The 19,668-nt window shown below is 39.3% G+C and overlaps 1 protein-coding gene across 5 annotated transcripts in view; it reads right to left on the bottom strand.

The window, feature by feature from the left end:
• ADAMTS3 (ADAM metallopeptidase with thrombospondin type 1 motif 3) overlaps positions 1-19,668 on the bottom strand; it is a 321,081-nt gene that overhangs the window by 3,671 nt on the left and 297,742 nt on the right. For all 5 annotated transcript variants that reach the window (XM_062198709.1, XM_062198710.1, XM_062198711.1 and 2 more), the window contains 6 exons: positions 18,425-18,505; positions 16,552-16,715; positions 10,707-10,872; positions 7,902-8,034; positions 5,062-5,269; positions 3,939-4,056 (listed from right to left, as the gene is read on the bottom strand). In XM_062198709.1, coding sequence (XP_062054693.1) covers positions 3,939-4,056; positions 5,062-5,269; positions 7,902-8,034; positions 10,707-10,872; positions 16,552-16,715; positions 18,425-18,505 — 870 coding nt within the window. The remainder of the gene's footprint in view (positions 1-3,938; positions 4,057-5,061; positions 5,270-7,901; positions 8,035-10,706; positions 10,873-16,551; positions 16,716-18,424; positions 18,506-19,668) is intronic.

Genomic DNA, 19,668 nt, shown 5'->3' with positions numbered 1-19,668 from the left:
CGCTGATCCGGAGCCAGGAGCCAGGTGCTTCCTCCTGGTCTCCCACGTGGGTGCAGGGCCCAAGCACTTGGGCCATCCTCCACTGCCCTCCCAGGCCACAGCAGAGAGCTGGACTGGAAGAGGAGCAGCCGAGACTAGAACCTGGCGCCCATATGGGATGCTGGTGCCACAAGGGGGAGGATTAACCAATGAGCCACGGTGCCAGCCCCTCCTCTTTTTATTATTTTATGTTATTTCTGGCTTTTAAATTTAATGTAGTCAGTACTCTATTTAAAAAATTACTAAAGACCTATTGGGACAATATACCAATATTACCAAAATAAATGAAAATTCCATTTTGATTAAGAGAATATGCTCCAAGTTGAATACAATAGCTTTATGTTTACTACCAACTATTTTTAGGTTGACTTGACAGCATTTTATGTTAATAGGGTACTAACTCATAAAGCGCTTGATTTGTATGTCCACACAATTTTGATTTTAAAATCTTGTATAAGAACTGGACTTCAAAAAATCCAAACACCTGTGCTCATGGGAGTGTTAGTATGTACTGGTTTTCCAGTTGTTCCAGGGCAGGCCTGTGAGATGGGTCCAGGTCCTACTTCTCTCTGACAGGCAGAGCCAGAGCTCAGAGTAGCACCTGGAGCTATGCAACACTGCAAGACTGATCCACATCCAAATAATACATGCCAGGAACTGTAAATTGTGGAATTTTTTAATAGTCACTTAAAATTAAGATATATTATTGGGTAATACCATATCGGGAGCTAAGCAACCTACTATTTAGCTTGCCAAAGAAACTGAAGAATACTTTTTTGAAAGTTTGAAAAATAAAAAGAGGTGTGTCAGCTGGCAATAGTAACTGGCTAAAATGACCAGTTTTGTGGAGTTCTAAGATTACCTCCACTTCCCAAACCTGGGCTGACTTGTACTGGCCTGAGCTTTGTAGGAATATTAATTGGATAACGCTTCTGAATATTTCCTATTAGCTAAGGTGGTCATCTAGCTACGCTGTAAATGCCTTAGAGTTACATCAGTGGGTTTCACCTTAAATGTGAGGGTCACCTCAAATATCAGCCCCTCATTATTTGCAAATTATTTTTCTATGCCTGCTTCTTAAAATAAGAAAATGTTTTTCTCTGTTTGATGAGAGGCCCTAAGTTGACCTTATACTCCTTATGCTTTGACCCTGTTCAATCCTGGTCTGAGTCCTAGCTCATAAGTGTGACCTATTCTTTCTGAGGGTCTCCTGTCTGGACATGTGTGTGCTCTGGCACTGTGGAGACTGGGTCACAGCCTGGGCCTCAGGACAGGGTGTACTTCTGTATGGAGGAGGAAAGGGAGAGAGATTCTGAGAAAAAAAAAACACAACCCAGGAGCAAAGGAATACATTTAATTTGTCTACATCTAGAGAGCTTTACAAATGAACAAAGAACACAATCAAAATATGGAGTCACACGACAAAACTGATCAGTAGAGAAACTTTAGTCTTATTCCACTCCAGCCTCATCCTAAGCAGCTCAGGAAAAAGGTCCCACATTTGGTCTCGAAAAGCCACTTGGTGCTTACGCAGGTTGGGTATACCTGCTCTGAGATGCCTGGGACCAATGGCGTTTAGGATTTTGGAATAAATGCAGAGACTTTACGCAGTGGAGAGTCCCTAGTCCAAAATACTCTGAAACCCAAAACTTTTAAAAAGTTTTGGAGCGAGAGTCTAGTGAAAAGTATTACCTATTTGCTTGAAATATGGTAAAATATGTGACCTCGCAAAAACTCCTGGAATTGGCATTTGGGCCTGGATTTCAGAGCAATAAAGCAGCTAGAAGGAATGTGGGATCACCAGTGTAGTTTTGATGCCTCCTTTGCACCTGGGCTTGAGCGCAGCCTCAAGCCAGTTCTTGCTGGCATTTGGGCACATCTCCAGAAACTCACTGCTCTACCAGCTATGAAGAATAAAATCTAATGGGGACAGTTAACTTTAATGTTTCTCCCTCAGTTGTTTGCTCTTTTGGGTATAACTTGGGTTTTTAAGACTGCAAATATACTTTCCCAGGTAAAAGGTTTAATATGTAAGTCCTATGTCTCCCCCTCATGGCCATGCTTGTTCTTACCACTACAAAGTTTAAAGACTTGAAACTTGGGATTTTCAAAAAAATACAATATTTTGTAAAGTAGTTCCTAAACAATTTACTTGGGGAGAAAAAAGTATCACTTAGCAGATGTCGATATTTAATCAATGCCTTATGTTGGTGTTGCTAGCCACAGAAAAAGCAAGTTGTGTATCCTAAGTATGTCAAAGCAATGTCTATGGTTGTCATTGGGCATAGATTGGGGAGAACTGTTGTTATGGAGAGCCGTGGGTGGGCCAAGGAGAAACGGAGAGAGGAACAGGCAAGGGCACTGGGAGACAGACGCTGGGTGCTATGGTCTGAACATTTATGTCCCTCCAAAATTCTAACCCCAAGGTGACTGCAACTAGAAGGTGACATTTGGGTGGTGACTTGGGCATGAGAATGGAGTCCTTGTGCATGCAATTGGTACCCTTAGAAAACAGGCTGGGTGCAATTCCCTAGCCTCATTTGACAGGGGAAGACAAAGCAACAAGGCAGTATCTAGGAAGCCCTTATCAGACACTGAATCTGTAGGCACTTTGATCTTGGACTTCTCTACCTCCAGGCGTAGAGGAATACATTTCTGTTATACATTACCCAAAGGCATTTTTTTATAGCTATATGACAAGCAGAGACTGGAGAGGGAGAGCAAGAATACCCTGAGTGACACACATGGAGACAGAGAACGAGATACAGACAGCTGGTAACAGAAGCAAACAGCAATAGAGTAAAGCTATCCAATGTAATGTATGTTTAAAATAACATGAAAGAGCTATCAGTAATCTCATGTTTATAGCACAATAGCTAAGATACGGAGTCAACCCAGATGCCCATCAACTGATGACTGAATTAAGAAAATGTGATACACACACACAATGGAATACTATTAAGTCATAAATAAGAATGAAATCCTTTTTCAACAAAATAGATGCAAGTGGAGACCTTATGCTTAATGAAATAATGAGACGCAAAAGACAAATAGATGTTTTCTCTGATTAGTGGTAGCTAATATGTGGAAAATAAAAATGAATGTGATTTTGAAGAGAGAAATTGACCTCTTTGGATTACTGTCTATCACCCTTGGCTATAATTCTGTGGAATAGTGGGCTCTCTACTTTTTACTTGTTGAACATTATATTTAGCAGAGTATTAAGCCTGTGATTATAAAGTAAATGGAAAGAATGTTATTGCAAAAATTAAAAGGAAAAAGCAGGAGGGAAGGAAGATATCCTTATGTTCCTAGAATTTTATCTTTGAAATGCATGAAATCCATTTTTTTTGTATTAATAAAAATATTTTTAAATAGCAAACCAATTTATAGTATACACTGCTTTTGCACTTCAGCAAGTTGGTAGGTCAGGCAAACGCCAGAGGTTGGCATATATGTGCAGTGTCTATATATGAATGGAAACAGCTTTAAAACTGAGTGGCATCAATCATGCTCATGTTGAAATTGTATAATTGTACTAAAATATTTCAAAACCCTCTGCAATGCTATGCCTTTGACAATGATGTGACAGTACAGGTAAGGAATAGGATAGAAAACAAAAAATACGTATCCCTGTGGATCCAGATGAATGTTCATCACATATGTCTGATGCAGCCCTCACCAGACCACTGAAGAAACAGGCTGGGCTGTGGCAGGTACGACTATTAAATGGTAGGGGGCTCTGCCCCACAGAGTGTTCTTACAGAACTCTATTAGGTGGATATTTGAAGGGCAAACATACATCCAGAGCTTATGCTGAAATGAAATTCTGCTTTTTTTCTTTTTTGAAGTTTAGGAAACCTTACTGGAGCAGTGAAATCCACGGGTAGTACACGTACCGTTACAGGGAGGCAGCTGACAGGCTCTGACCGACTCGGGCTTCGCACCGTCGCAGTGGTCTGCGGCCCTGCAGATCACCTGTCTGACCTCTGTCCCTTCCCCACAGGTGACGGAGCACTGCACAAACAGAGGCTGCAGTTAGAGATCAAACAGCACAAGTGGCCAGACACTGAGCCAGCAAGTGACCACACCAACATCATCAGGACAGCGGCCAGGCCCCAGCTGGGTCCAGGGCAGTGGAGGACTCTGGTCTTGCTGCATGCACAGCCTGAAAAGGAGGAGCCACAGAACTGTCCTCACCAGCTGACTGCAGGTAAGCGGCTGGGAAAGGCAGCACCTAGGAGGTGGTACAGGGACCGTGGAGATGAGCCTTGGAGGGAAGGAGAGAGACTATCTGATAGGAAAAAAGCAAAGGGCAAGCTAGCCTGAACACAGGTAGGCCTGTGTGTGTTTGGGACAAAATGTTACAGAGAATACAAAACAGAGGAGCGACTCCCATTCAGTGTAAAGGTTTGGAATTAATCCCGTAACAACCGTGAAGTCAACCAAGATGTCACACAGATCAGTTACCTTTCATACTCCTCTAATCACAAAACACCCAAACAGGGTTTGGTTTTACTCCCATCTACTCTCTCTCTCTTTTTTTTTTTTTTTTTTTTTTTTTTTGGACAGGCAGAGTGGATAGTGAGAGAGACAGACGGAGAGAAAGGTCTTCTTTTTTCCATTGGTTCACCCTCCAATGGCTGCTGTGGCCGGCGCATTGCGCTGATCCAAAGCCAGGAGCCAGGTGCTTCTCCTGGTCTCCCACGCAGGTGCAGGGCCCAAGCACTTGGGCCATTCTCCACTGCCTTCCCAGGCCATAGCGGAGAGCTGGCCTGGAAGAGGGGCAACCGGGATAGATTCCGGCGCCCCAACCAGGACTAGAACCCGGTGTGCCGGTGCCGCAAGGTGGAGGATTAGCCTGTTAAGCCACAGCGCCAGCCCCCATCTACTCTTAAATGCTACAATTTTCCCTACCTCCTTCTGGTGACTATAAAACATGCCTCAGTTTCTGAATTCACACAAAGCCTACCTGTACTCATGCTACATTTCAATACATCACACATGCTTACACACACCCACCTCATTCCAGGGCCCTGTCTTCCACTGGGCTGGACAGGGCACTCTGTTACAGGGCCGGCGGCTCTCGGGACGGTCGCCCACACAAAATTTGCTGTGCACTGAGCGGTTGGTGCCATCCTGGAGTGGCTGCAGGCAGCGGACGGTGCGGAGTTGAAAGCCAGTACTCCCGCAGGTTTTGGTGCAGTGTTCCCACTCCTCCGCTACCCAGCTGTGGGGGTAGTAGGTTAAGGGTAGACAGTGTCATTGGGATGTGTAATATTTATGTTCTTGTGTTACAAAGCCTAGCCTTTACTCTCGGAGGGACTGGCAGCAGCAGTCTGGGAGTGGGAGCCTCAAACACCTTTCTAACTATAACAGGATTCATGCTTTTGTTGTTAATGTCCTACTGTTTTTCTGCCCGAGTGACTCTGATGCCTTCTCTGCCACACCCCCCCCCCCCATCCCCAAAGGCGATCTACAAGGACAGAGTTTCTGAACTTATCTTAAGGTTGCCCTGTTAGTTTTCAAAGGCAACTGCCAGCCATGGTGAGTAATGGTGCCAAACATCTCTAAGTGAATTTAAAAACACTTGCAACCACCTGTTGCTTGCCAAGATAAACTTATTTGGCTGCTGCTTTTTTTTTTTTTTTTTTGTCATGGACTCTAAGTTTATTCATGTTTTAATATCCCAACTGAGATGACTTTTATTGCTATGGTTGCTGCCGTGAAGGCTCCCCGACACATCTATCCTGTTTGGCCAACTCAGCTCTTCTTGTTGGTCCTCCATGGGCCTGACTAAAGGTGAAGGTAGTGTGCATTCAGGGATGGGTAGAAGAAACATTTCCAAGAGATGCTGCAATGTGGGTGCCCCCAAGCAGTCTCCAGATAAGTTACAGGCACAACATTTTGGACAGTTCTCCACATGTGGCTACATATGGTTACTGAGCCCTTAAGAGCACCCATTCCATCTGGTAATCAGAAGGGTCTATATCTATGAAGAGTATATCTCCTCTGAGAATCATGTTCAATGACAGTCATTATTAAGGTCTCTAAAAATGAGTAAAATTCCTCAGTCTGGTTGCCATAATACATTTTACTTCCAGTTGGACAAACTAGGGGAGTGGTACATTGTGAACACCAAAGATGCTACAGAGGGAAAATAATATACTTTATAACCTTTCTAATGCTTGGACTTACATTATCTTTTTTCTTAATCTATCTTCCTATGAGTTTTTCAAAGAAGCAAAACAATTAAAAAGACAACTAAATAGTACACCTCAATTACACACGGACTGATTAATTAAACTGGACAGGGAAGAAATGTACTGAAAAATAATGTATGAAATTGGAAATAATCTTTAATGTCTTAAAAGTGATAAAAGAATATATTGCAACCATAAAGTAAGAATCAAATACTTTGAGAAAGGAATACTTGATCAACAAATAGAGCTCATGGATATAAATTATATCATGGCTAAAAGGAAAAACTCAGCAATTGGACCAAACTACAGCTGAACTACAAATGTCCAAGAAAGAATTAAAATTAAAAAATGGGGTGGGAGGAGCAGTTATCAAAGAAGTAGAAGAAAAATCTCCCAGAAATAAAAAATATTGCTTTAGGCCGGCGCCGCAGCTCAATAGGCTAATCCTCTGCCTGCGGCGCCAGCACACTGGGTTCTAGTCCCGGTCGCCCCTCTTCCAGGCGAGCTCTCTGCTGTGGCCCGGGAGGGCAGTGGAGGATGGCCCAAGTCCTTGGGCCCTGGACCCAATGGGAGACCAGGAGAAGCACCTGGCTCCTGGCTTCGGATCAGCACGATGCGCCGGCCGCAGCGGCCATTGGAGGGTGAACCAACAGCAAAAGGAAGACCTTTCTCTCTCTCTCTCTCACTGTCCACTCTGCCTATCAAAAAAAAAAAAAAAAAATACTGCTTTAATGTTTTCAAGTCTAAGACCATTCACAAAAGTATGGGTGGAACTGGATGTCATGTTCAGTGAAGGATGAAGGCTGCCAGATCACACTAACATGTGGAGTCTAAAATAGGTGAACTCCCAGCAGTGGTCGCCACTAGAAGCTGAGGTAGGGATGAGGGGATGAATGAAAAGATGTTGGTTACAGTACACAAAGATTCAGCTAGATAGAAAAAATAAGCTTTGAGCTCCACTACAAAATATGGTGACTAGAGTTAATGTCATGTGTGTAATAAAGCTTTGTTTCAAATCTTTGTCAAAATGGTACTAGCTATATACTGCTATGCTTTTAATGATTTTTGAGTCTCAAAATTTCTGAGTGAAGTTGAACATATTTTCATTTGATTATTATTTATAGCCCTTGCGTATTTTCCGGCTCAACTGCAGTCTTTTTGGTTATGTGTTGAACACTTTATTTAGTGGAGCGTTAAGCTTTTGATGATAATATTTTGTTATTACAAAAATAAAAAAGAAAAACAAGACATTCATTTACTCTAGAAGTGTTCAAGAAAAAACGATAATCACAGCATGTTATGTGACAACTATTGAGAGATATGTTAAAATAAGAAGGTACTGAAAAAAAAAAGGCATATTATGAAAAAACTATGCATGGATTTGAAAATGTTTTACACCAAAATAAACTTAATATTCTGCTAAGTGCCCTGGTACAAACCCTGGGTATTAATATCAGTAAAGATATCTATCAGTATTGGAAGTATTTCCCAAGGTGATACCAAAACAAAGATTGTGTGCAGCAGGGATATGGTAGACGGCAGGGAACTGCAGCTTGTTTAAAGCAGTACACAGAGAGTTGACTAAAAATTAATTCAAACTACAGAACTGAAGACATACAGACCTCTGCTTTGAATTAGGTGATGACAATAAATGCTTACAGTGGGTGTGTGCACTCCTGGATATTGCACATTCGCCTGATAGGTTTTGGCTTTTTGTTGGCTTCACAGAAACTGCGATGCACCATTTTATTATCACTTTTTCTGCGGCATCCATATTTAGTATACTGAAAACCTGGAATATGATCACATGCATGCTATTATCTATTTGATCATTCATCAACAAATACTGTGTGTACAATAAGCTAGGATTGCAAGGGATGCCAGATGTCCTAACCCAATTAAATAAAAATATATTCTCATCTTCAATAAATATTATTTTACTTCTTATCATTAAAAAAATAAGAGGGATTGAGTGACAGAGATACGGTGTGAGCTGCCATCTGCTGGTTCACTTCCCAAATGCCTACACTGGCTAGGCCAGACTGAAGCTCGGGGGCAGGGACTCGATCACTTGAGCCATTACCTGATGCATACCGGGATGTTCATTAGCAGGAAGCAACAGTCAGGAATTGAACCCAAGCATTCCAATATGGAACAGGACATATTAACCAGTAGGACAAACATCTATTCCTATTACAAATCATTAAACATTAATTGTGTACTTGTTCATGAACTAGAGTTGACTATACATGGTTTGCTGTAAAACACAGATGAAAATTACATTGACGTTACATAAATGACCTGATTTTATGGAGCTATGTGAATAAATTACTGTAGAGGGCACCAAAGGAACACAGAGGGAAAAGATCTCCACCTTAGCTGCAGGAAGGGGAGGGAACGCCTGCAAGATAACACTCCCTTGAGGGGATTCTGGAAGTGTACATAGTATTGGGTAAAGGGAATAAACCCGAGTGACAGCAAAGGACATGATAATAGAAAACTGCAGGTGGCTTAAGTATCATCTATGAAGTGGGTGGAAGAGAGGAAAGGATTGGAGCTGGAAGCCTTGAGTGATAGACAAATGTTTAGACATTATGCAAGAGGGTCATAGGGAGTTAATAAAGGAGGTTTACACTTTCAATTTTTATACAAGTACACATGTGTACCTAAACATGTTTTTTGAGAGAAGTACATTTTTAAAATTTCAAACCTACAAAACCCAAATGAATGCTTGGAGGCCTTACCTCTAGATTAACCATTTGTTACTGTCACCCATTTACTATATTTCATATATAGGCACAAGGGGACTTCAAAAAGTTTGTGGAGAAATGGAATTACAAGATAAATTTTGGGGTAATGATTTTTTGATAGCCCTCAGAAATTTTTCATAATATGCAATTCCACAAACTTAGTGAAAACTCGTTATGATATTAATGTACTTCCAAAAGTTCATGGAAAATAGCCTTGGAAGATGATGCACATTTTTGCAGAGCATCACAATATAATTCTTATGGTCAGGAATTTTAACACCAATACATAGAGAACATTCAAAACTCATGTCCCTATGATGTACTTTATGGTGATGGTTTTCCGTCAGAGATCACACATTGCGTTTAGTTGTAGTGTCTCTCTAGCCCTTATCAACCATAAATAGTTTGAGAGATTCTTTTTGTCTTTGATGACAGTTAATATTTTTGAGCTGGAGAGGCCAGAAGTCCTGCAAATATTTCCAACAACTTAGGCTTCACTGTCTCCTCCTGATTAGACTCAGGTTATTCACTTTTTTTGGCAAGAATATTATACAAACAGTGTTACCTTCAGGCAGCACATTAGGACACAGATGGATTTTACTCAGGTAAATAGTGTAATTCTGCTCATTGTTCGTTCATTCATTCACCTGAAAGATTTCACTGAAATATTCAGATGAAAAATTGAAGTAACTTAACTAGTTAAAATACTGTGGTCACAATTTTCCCTTCCCAAACAGCAAAGGAATTCTGATGGGGAAGGAACATATGTTGTAAATATTAAAGAGTATGTGACGAATCTTGGGACCAAGCAGAATTCTAACATGCAGCAGAAGGGAGGATCTGAATCAAATAAGCAGCCTGTAACATAAGCAAGTGTCATTCTCAACAATTAACTAAAAATATTTTATGATCCTTCAAAAAAATTAGAATTACAATCTTGGATTTTAAATTATAAATGATTGATCTAGGCACTCCTTCCAATGAACAGTGTTTTTGATCTTAATTATTTAGTGTCATTTTTGTGATAGTCTCTTGCCTTGTCTGACCTGTCTGGGACAGATGGTAATAAAGTGTTTATTTTTCAAAATAAAAGAATGGATGATGGGAGAGACTGAGAGACACATTAGACAGCTTACTGGATTTCCTATGGAGAAGGCAGAGAGTCAGCATAATGTAGCAAGTAAGAGCTTGGGCTCAGAAGCCAGGTTATTGGGGTTTGAATCCTAGGGTCCTGGGCAAATTACTACTCTTCCCTGTGCTTTAGTTTCACCATCCACACAATGCTATATAACCACAGTGCCAATCTCATGGGTCATTATTGGAAGGATGTATACAGTGCTATGTACATTCAGAGCAGCATCTGGTTCCAGACACAGAGCAGAGTGAGTTCCACAGTCATATGTAACTAATAGCTCCTTTTATTAAGAAATGCAAAGATATGGGAAGCACAAGAGGTGAAGAAAGGTGAGAACCCAAGTACATTGAACAGGGACTACAAGACCTAAAGAACCCTGGAGGGGAGGGCCTTGTTTCACACGATTCTATCCTTTGCTGATTCTGAGATTTCGGGTCAGATGTTTGATAGTTACCTTCTGAGGGTTAGGTTTGGCGTTTCTCAGGTTGTAGACTCCTTTAGAGACAGTCCTTAAGTAGAAGCAAGATTGGCTTTTATATGAAATTACATTTTAATAGAATAAATGGGTTCAAGTGTTACCTCCACCACAGGGTTTGGAACACTGAGACCAGCTCTTCAAAGCCCACTCAAAAGTGTCTAATTCTTCCTGGATGACATTGTTGCTGTTGATTGTAGGTACAGAGTCTTCATGGATGATGTATTTATATGTCAGGCTAGAGCGAGTATCGTTCTCCTGAGGTATAATCTAACATACACATGAAATCGACATGTAAGTCACTTGGCTTTTAAACTTTGCATGAAAAAAATCACAAATATTTCAGATTACTGCTCTTACTGAAACATTTTCAAGTAGCTTCAAACATTAATTTTTTCTAAAATTCAAGTGTGTGCTCTTTAAAAAATGCAAATATATAAAACTTGGAACACAAACATCTATAAAAATGCACACACTGGGAAGTAACAGCTTGTATTATCACAATAACTAAGATTCACTACAGTTTTCCTTTAATTACCATCTCCTTAGTGTATTTAAAATTATCCTCTAAAATCAAGTTTGATTTTATATGATGTTACCTTCATTATCCAGTGAAAATTTATAATTATTGAAGAATACAAAGCCAATAAAATCATCCCTAATTGTTCTGAATCATGGAAACGCAAAGCCAGAATACTCCCTAAAGATGTTTTCATGGTGTGTGTGCATGAGCAGGCACAAACTTTTCTAGCCTTGCTTATCTCAGTATGTCATGCACATTTTTTGAAAGCCTGCAAAATGTCAACAGTCTTTAGTCCTGAGGTTGCTTTGAGTTACTTTACCATTTGCTCCCACCTTTGTGGAAATTTCTACTTCTTCGTAGGCTAAAGGGTACAGACACTTTGGTTACTGTAACAGACTGCAGGATGACCCAATGAAGAGTTGGAACAATTGTTGCTTTTGTAATAGGAGTATATGAAAGTGTCTTATTTCAGTACCACATATAATTTTCTCCATTAATTCAATGGGCAGAAAACCGTCATTTTAACTTGTTTATTTTATAATAGTAAAGTATAATTTTCCTATTACTCATTTTGTCCACTGCACATCACATGATTGTCATTCCTGTTTTTTATTGGTACACATTTTTCTTTTCTAAGTAATCCCTGTAGTAAAGTTAATCCTTTATGTAATAAGAAATGCAAATTTTTTTTTCAGTTTGCTATTTGCCTTTTAATTTTGTTAATGGAAAGGCAGTCTTTTTAAAAGAAAAATGTTTTTGTTGATTTTCATCTACCTATAGACTCATATCAATTACAGAGGGGGAGAATGATGTGCTGCTCACTGAGATTTTAAATCAAACTTTTAGAAACAGCTTTTGTTTAAGAATCAAGTGATACTGAACCCCATGGGGTGAATGATCTGGTTAGCTGGGTTCTATTTTTACATCAAGTACCAGCATGTACATTGTAGCTGAATATCTTAGTCTAGGCCCCTGTGCTCTGGGGCTCCAAACTTGGGGTTCCAGTCCTTTAGAGGGGAAGATAAAGGTCATGGCAGAACAGTGCCTGTGTGCAAGGCCCCTCTCCTAACTACAGCCTTCCTTCTTGCATCGTCAGCACACCCCAGGGCAAGCTTTCCTGCAGTGTGGCATGTTTTGAAACCATTCACAAGAATTGCTGGATTTAGAATTCTGTGCATTTATATAAGGGTGAAATAGAGCTTCTGATCCCCAGTCATTCAAACTTCAAATGGGATTTTGATTAGCACAGATCATTTGCTATAAAATTATCCAACCCATGGAACAGAGCAAAAGTTCATCAATTTAGACAGTTTCTGACATAAGTGAAAAGGCAATTTAATGGAGATTGAACATTCCTTTTAACAGTGCTGGAACAACTAGACATCATGGTGGTTTAAAAACATAAGTTCTGGTGTTGTATAGCACAATGAGTGACTTATTAACAACAACAATTTAAGAATAGAGGAGAAAAGCTCAAAGACTTCAAAGTAACGAGGAGATGGAAATGCTAATCCCCTGGATTTGATCAGTACACATTACATATATTTACTGAAATATCACACAGTGCCCTATAATTACATACAAGTATTATGTTAATCAAAAAATACTTTGAGTTTGAGATGGAAATGCTAACTAACCTGATTTGACCATTGCACACTGTATCTAGGTTTTGAGTGGCTGTACCTGCTAGCCACCACATGGGGAAGCTCGGGAGCGATTTTTCTGAGCCTATCAGCAGCCATGTGATAGAGGCTGGAAGCAAAGTCAAAGCCAGTCCTGCCTTGGGGTTACTGTGGCCACAACTGACAGCAACCTCATGAGACTTCCCCTGCCAAACCCAGTCAGGTAAGCTGCTTGCAGATAGCTCACCACCCAACACTGCAAGATGAAGGCTGTGTGTGTCTGGCCACTACATGTGGAATAACTTATTATGTAGGAATAAATAACTGACATTGACATCCATATGCAAAAATAAGAACCTAGTATTTTATAGAAAAAAAAAACTTGAAATGGTTCATAAACCTAAATGTAATTGTAAAACGACACAACTTTTAACATAAAGTAGGAGATGATGATTAGATGTTGGATTAAGAAAACATTCTTCCATACCACCAAAATTTTGATACACAAAAGAAATTGATGAACTGGACTTTGGTGAAGCTAAACTATTTTGCCCCATGAAAAAGAAATTACTGAAAGAATGAAAAATCTGTAAACTGGAAAATGTATTTGCAAATCATATATTTCACAGAGGATTTTACAGCCAGAATATAAAAGAGTCTCAAAACTCAAAAACAACAACTGTAACAATGGGCAAAATGTTTGAATAGACACTTCAAAGGGAAATAATTTTCCAAGGAAAAATACTTAAAACTGAGTAATAAGACTTTGGATTAGTATAATTTCTTAGTAGGGAATCCAATGAATGCTTATATGCAGACTCCACCAATATATTTAAGTCACGTAGGTATCTTCTACTTCTATGCATAAGGAATAATGAAATTGCCTTCCTGATACTAAAAACTGTCAGGCCGGACCAAATCCAGGAGGGAGCTCTTGTTCTCGCAAGATATCATAGAGGTCCTTGCCCTCAGCTCTGTTAAGAGGAATAAATCACCTTTTGCCTCCTGACAGATGCCAGAGTGTGGACCATGGCCCATCTCTCTTAAGTGGGCAGAGAACTAAGTTTGGTACTTGCACAGTTGGGTACTAAAGAGGGGCCTGCAGAGAGGGGTGGCCCAGAAGTCTGCATGTGTCCTTGGCTGAGCAGCCATGCCCAGGTCAAGACATCTGGGGTCTATGAGTGAGTGGGGTCTCCAGGGTTGAGTGGAGCACAGGTCGGGCAGGCTTGACAGTCCCTGCAGGTCTGATCCAGAGTGAAGAGCACTCACTATCACCTCAGGGATTCGCCGCAGGCCCAGAGAGGCCATGTGCGGCATCCCTTAGGAGTATGGACGAGGAGCCGGTGCCGCAGTGCCAGCATCCCATACGGGTACCGGTTCGAGTCCCAACTGCTCCACTTCCAATCCAGGTCTCTGCTGTGGCATGGGAAAGCAGTGGAGGATGGCCTGAGTCCTTGGGCTCCTGCATCTGTGTGGGGGACCTGGAGGAAGCTCCTGGATTCAAGTGGGCTCACCTCCGGCAATTGCATACATCTGGGGAGTGAACCAGTGGATGGAAGACACCTCGCTCTGCCCCTCTGTAGTTCTGCCTTTTTTTTTAAAGATTTTATTTATTTGAAAGAGTTATGGAGAGAGGTAGAGACAGAGAGGTCTTCCATCTGCTGGTTCACTCCCCAGATGGCTGCCAACGGCCGGAGCTGCGCTGATCCAAAGCCAGGAACCAGGTGCTTCTTCCTTGGACTTGGACCATCTTCCACTGCTTTCCCAGGCCACAGCAGAGAGCTGCATTGGAAGAGGAGCATCTAGGACTAGAACCGGTGCCCATATGGGATGCCGGCGCTTCAGGCCAGGGCTTCAACCTGCTGTGCCACAATACCAGCCCCATGTAGTTTGCCTTTCAAATAAATAAATCTTTAAAATATATGGACAAAATTAAAATAGAATAAAAATAGGTCTCAGAAGATCAGGAGGTGAGACCATGATGCAACTGCCTGCCAGAACCAAAACAACTAGACACCTTGCAGTTTATCAGCAATAATGTCCAGTGCACAATAAGGAGGAAAACGTGACCCTTAATCAAAAAAGAAAAGTAAGCTACCAACAGAGGCAACACGAAGACCCAGGATTCCATCAGAAATGATAAGCAAACACATGTGAAATATCAGCAGAGAGTGAAAATCAAAGAACCTAAGGGAAGTTCTAGAAAGCAAAAGTGTAACACTTGATATGAAAAAAAATTACTGGATAGGTTTGTGGAGATTGGAGATCATAGAAGAAATAGTAAGCATAAAAACGATCTAATCTGAAAAGCATTTTTAAAAAGATTAGAAAAGAATGCACAGAGCCTCAGATTTGTGGAACAGTTGTAACTCAGCTTGTTTACCAGGGGAAATTTAGCCAATATCAACTTACAGAGTCAGGATTCTTGGTGAACCCCAAGTATAATAAAGGTATCCCCACACGCTAAGTATATCACTCTTAAACTGCTAAAAAAAAGAATATTTAAAAAGCAGAGAAAATGGGCACATTACATTCAATGCAGTGATATGATTTTGAAAGAAAACGTTATAGAAAATGAGTCCAATGACTTCTGTGCACAGGTGCCTAGGTTGGTTATCTTTGCACAGCAGGCTGAGACTATAGCTTCAAAGCCAACTGAAGCCACGTGCAGATATTTACTCACCCAATTGTTTTAAATGCAGCCCAAACAAGAGTTTTAGCCACTTAGAGCCTGTCTGTTTTGCATATCTCTAGAAAACCCCACCCAGCATCTGCTGGGTATAAAGAGGACCTTGTGGGCATAAGGACTGCACACTGCAGATGTCCTGAGATCTCTGACCAATGCAGGAAGACACATAGGCCCCCTTACCTTTGAGTCTGTCTCTCTCTAGAGTTTCTACGTCCTCTGTTCCATGGAGTGGTGGCCCTACTTGCTAACCTACCGAGGCCTCACCCAGATAAAGCTGCCTGGTAGGAAGATCTTTTTCTCTCTTCAGACCCTCAATCCCTCAAGCTCCCTAGAAGGACATAAAAACAACCTCAAAATGCTAAAGAAATACAACAGGAGAAAAACCTGAGCAATGCCAAATATCACATCTAGGGAAGATGTCCTTGAAAAATGAAGGTGAAATATATTTTCAGGCAATTGAAAGCTGAGAGAATTCTCACCCACACAAGGAATGCTAATGGAAGTTCTTTATGCAGAGGGTGCAAGATACCAGATGGGAAGAAGGATCTATAGGAAGAACAAGGAGCACCAGGAATGACAAATACATAATAAAGTTCTACTTTTGTATTTCTTGTCTCTAAAAGATAACTGACTACTTAAGTAAAAAAAAAAAAATGACAATATTACTCTGTTCATAATGTATGAGAGTACATCAAACAGTTTGTAGAAAATGAAATTAAATGCTGTTTATTTTGTTACAAAATATTGAAACTCATGTTTCTTGGCAACAATATACATTTTCCATAAATATTTTGAAGACCCACTCATATGCATGGATTTCAAAACTTTTTATACCAAAATTAATTTTTCATTTTTCCACAAGCATTTCAAAGCTTCTTCATACACATAATGCATTATGATAGCATTGCACATAAAGTAGGGGGACAGATAAGTGGAATTATAGAAAACAAGCAACTAAATGTTTAGTGCTCAAGGCAAAAGTGTTTTCAGGTAATTAAGTGAATTTTAAAAGTATATTATAAATTAATAAATTAAAAAATATAAAGAATATTAAGTATACAATTAATTATGAAAGTATAAAGTAACCAACTTCATAATTCAGTAATGCCACATACCAAAACGATCACAGGATCACGTAAGGGCCCGTCAGTGTGAAGAGTTTCAATGTCATCCTCAATGTTATAATCCCACTCCACGCCAAGGTCGATGAAGGTACGTGACTTGGCTTCCTCTCCTTTGCCATTTAGAATATAGTGGCCAGTAGCCTGGCTCTTAATAGCTAATGTAAGGAAAATGAGCAACCAGCATACAGTTTATTTGATCTTTTTACAGAGTTAAAAGTTCCATAGCAGGTCTCTCTCCTAAAAATCAATGACCACGTTTTTTAGTATCAAGCAATCGAAATGAGTGTTAGCTGGACTATTAATACTATCAATTCCTTCAGGAGGCTTTCAAAATGCTCAGTAAGCATTCTTAATAGTAAACAAAGCCAAGATGGTTAAATAGGCCAAAATAATGTTTGCAAATAGTCCCATTTGAAAACATTGTCAAAGACGTTCGTTACCAGTTTCTAACTCCTTCATTCTATAGGTTTCCTCAGAACGCTGAGAACACTTTAAATAATGGATAATTCTACAGTAACTAATAAATAATTCATGCTCAGATGTCATATAACATAACTACTTCTTTACAATGTATCTAAAGTTAGTCAAATATCTGTAGACATCTAATATAATTAAAGCAATTTTCAGGCCAACAGTTTAATTGTTGTGATTGTAAAATTCCAAGGCCACATCGCCAATTATATAGTTAGAAGAAGCTGCTTAGTGTTGACAGAATCCTTAATGAATTACAGATCTACCATCTATTATCATACAATGCTTTTCTAGTGGGTAAAAGGGTTTTTAAATTTTGGAGGTGGTTAGTGGCATATAATGATTAAGCTTAAACAAAATTTCATGTGTCACTAACATTACTGAAAATGTGTGGCAAACATGAGAAATTTTAACTAAAAATATTTATTCCTCCTGAGCTTTTAAACAAGTCTAATTTTCCCAAGGATAGTAATCTGAATTCTTGGATGAAAAATAAGGAATTTTAAATACTGATGAGAGAATTATGGCAGATTGCTAGACTATGAGAACATCCAGTAGTGAATATAATTTAAATTCTATAAAACATGTTTTTAAAGTTATACATAAAAAATTGCAGCAAGTTTGCATGGGGCTGAGAGATGATGCATTATTTCAGAACTATTAGTATTTAAATAGACTGCTGAATATGTGAAAGTTTACACTAGTATATATACTTTATGCTCCTTTAAAGCAACATTTCTACATGATCCGCTCCAAAAGAAGTAAAGAATCTTCTTTATGAAATTACAATTAACCATGCAAGTACGTCAACATGTGCCATTTGGAAACCTCACAGATGTTAAGACAGTTCAACATTACACTAGTAAAATTCACCTGTGGTTGCTGTTCAAAGGATTAAAATGCACTAAAAATAAATGGGTGTATATAGTGTGGCATTAATCAAAATATCAGAATTCATTCATCAATAGAGATATGATGAATTTTTCCGATAGTCCTTAATTCAGTTCATTGTATCTACATTTTTTATTCCCTTAATACAGAACATAAAAAGGTATAACAAACTTGTCAAGTGACTTTTTCCCCTCATGCAAAAGTGAACCCACCCCAGCTCCTACTGAAAATGAAAGCTCTATTTTAGAATAGTTCTTGTTTCAAGGAAAGAAGAGTTGGGAGAAATGACTAACAAAAACCACAATATTCAATTGATACATTACATGTAATTTTAATTCTGTGCATATATGTATACATATACATATGCATCTATATACATAAACATATATAGATGACTATATATGTGTATAGTCACACACACATATATACATATGTATGACTTCTTTGACATCTGAATGTTCAAGTGCATGTTAAAGGTGCGCCAGCAGGTAGAGACACTTACCAAGAATATGAGGAGAAGCCTCGTCTTCTTGGATTAACACATGTCTAGCCCCAGGGGGTATATCAAACATCTTAAGGTACCCTTTGCATGTGTTGCAATATTGGAGGAAGCAAAGAAGAAAACAAAAGCAACAACCATGGTTAGTTGAGCACTACGTTCTCGCTCCTACATGCAGAAGAGGGCATCCATGAACAGAAAGAAGCAGTTTCAGAAATGAACTTCGAAGCTTTTGTGGCTTCTGTGACACTGACATGAGATTAGAGGAATTTTTCTATTAAGGGGAAGAGGCAGTCATTCTTGTGACCAACTTATTAGTCATCTACCTTATGTTCACCTACAAAGTGTGTCAACAATTCTGGCAAACCCAACATGATTCCAGCTTTCCAAACCACCTTTGTGAAATGCAGCCAAAGTTCAGTGAGTTTGCTTAAGTGATGAACTTCTTGACATGTTTCTCTGCCTATGTATTATTTAAAAAGCTTTGGTGGCAAGTACAGGTGGCTCAACTTGCAATTACTGAAATATTTGTATATTTAATATTTAAAAGCCCGCTTTATTCTAAAGACGTTACAAAAGAAAAGTCAGTGACTAGCTTTCACTCTCTTGTCAGTAACTTTGGTTTTTTAAACAAGGTTATTTACTAAATTTTTAAAAATACATGTTGCAGATTTGACCAAATGGTCAGAAAATGAAAATGATGCCATGCATTGTTTTTGTATGCATGCTAACCTCCATCTGCTAAGTCAAAACATTTTTAAAATGCTTAGTTACTTCAAGTTTTAAAATTATGTATCATTCCCAATTCTGCCAATATTATGTATGATAAAACTTAATACTACCACATATCCTAGGACTTAACAATTAGAATTAAATCCATGTCTATAAGTCAACAGTAGATCAAACAGGGAAATTAAGATATCTTATTTCCATCAATAAATGAATATAGAAAGACTATGCAAACTTCATATATACCATCAGTACATTATAACACATCCAGTTCATATACTACACAATAAGTACTGACATGAACTCAGTTATCAATGAACAGTTCTTGATGGAATAAGAAAAACACATGGCTTTTGTCATTTTTATGTACCTATATGTATATCTATGTACCCAAAGATTTACCAAAGCTGTGTATATTATGTACCCAAAGATTTCACAGTATTTCTTAGCATTCTAGCTAAAGGGAATAGTAATTTTGGGATCAAGGTTTAAAGCACCTTTGCCTGAGGTTAGAGGCA

Source organism: Lepus europaeus, chromosome 8 (assembly GCF_033115175.1).
Source record: "Lepus europaeus isolate LE1 chromosome 8, mLepTim1.pri, whole genome shotgun sequence".
NCBI classification, from domain to species: Eukaryota; Metazoa; Chordata; class Mammalia; order Lagomorpha; family Leporidae; genus Lepus; species Lepus europaeus.
Note: the sequence above shows the minus strand (reverse complement) of the source record. Positions and strands in the feature narration are given on the sequence as shown.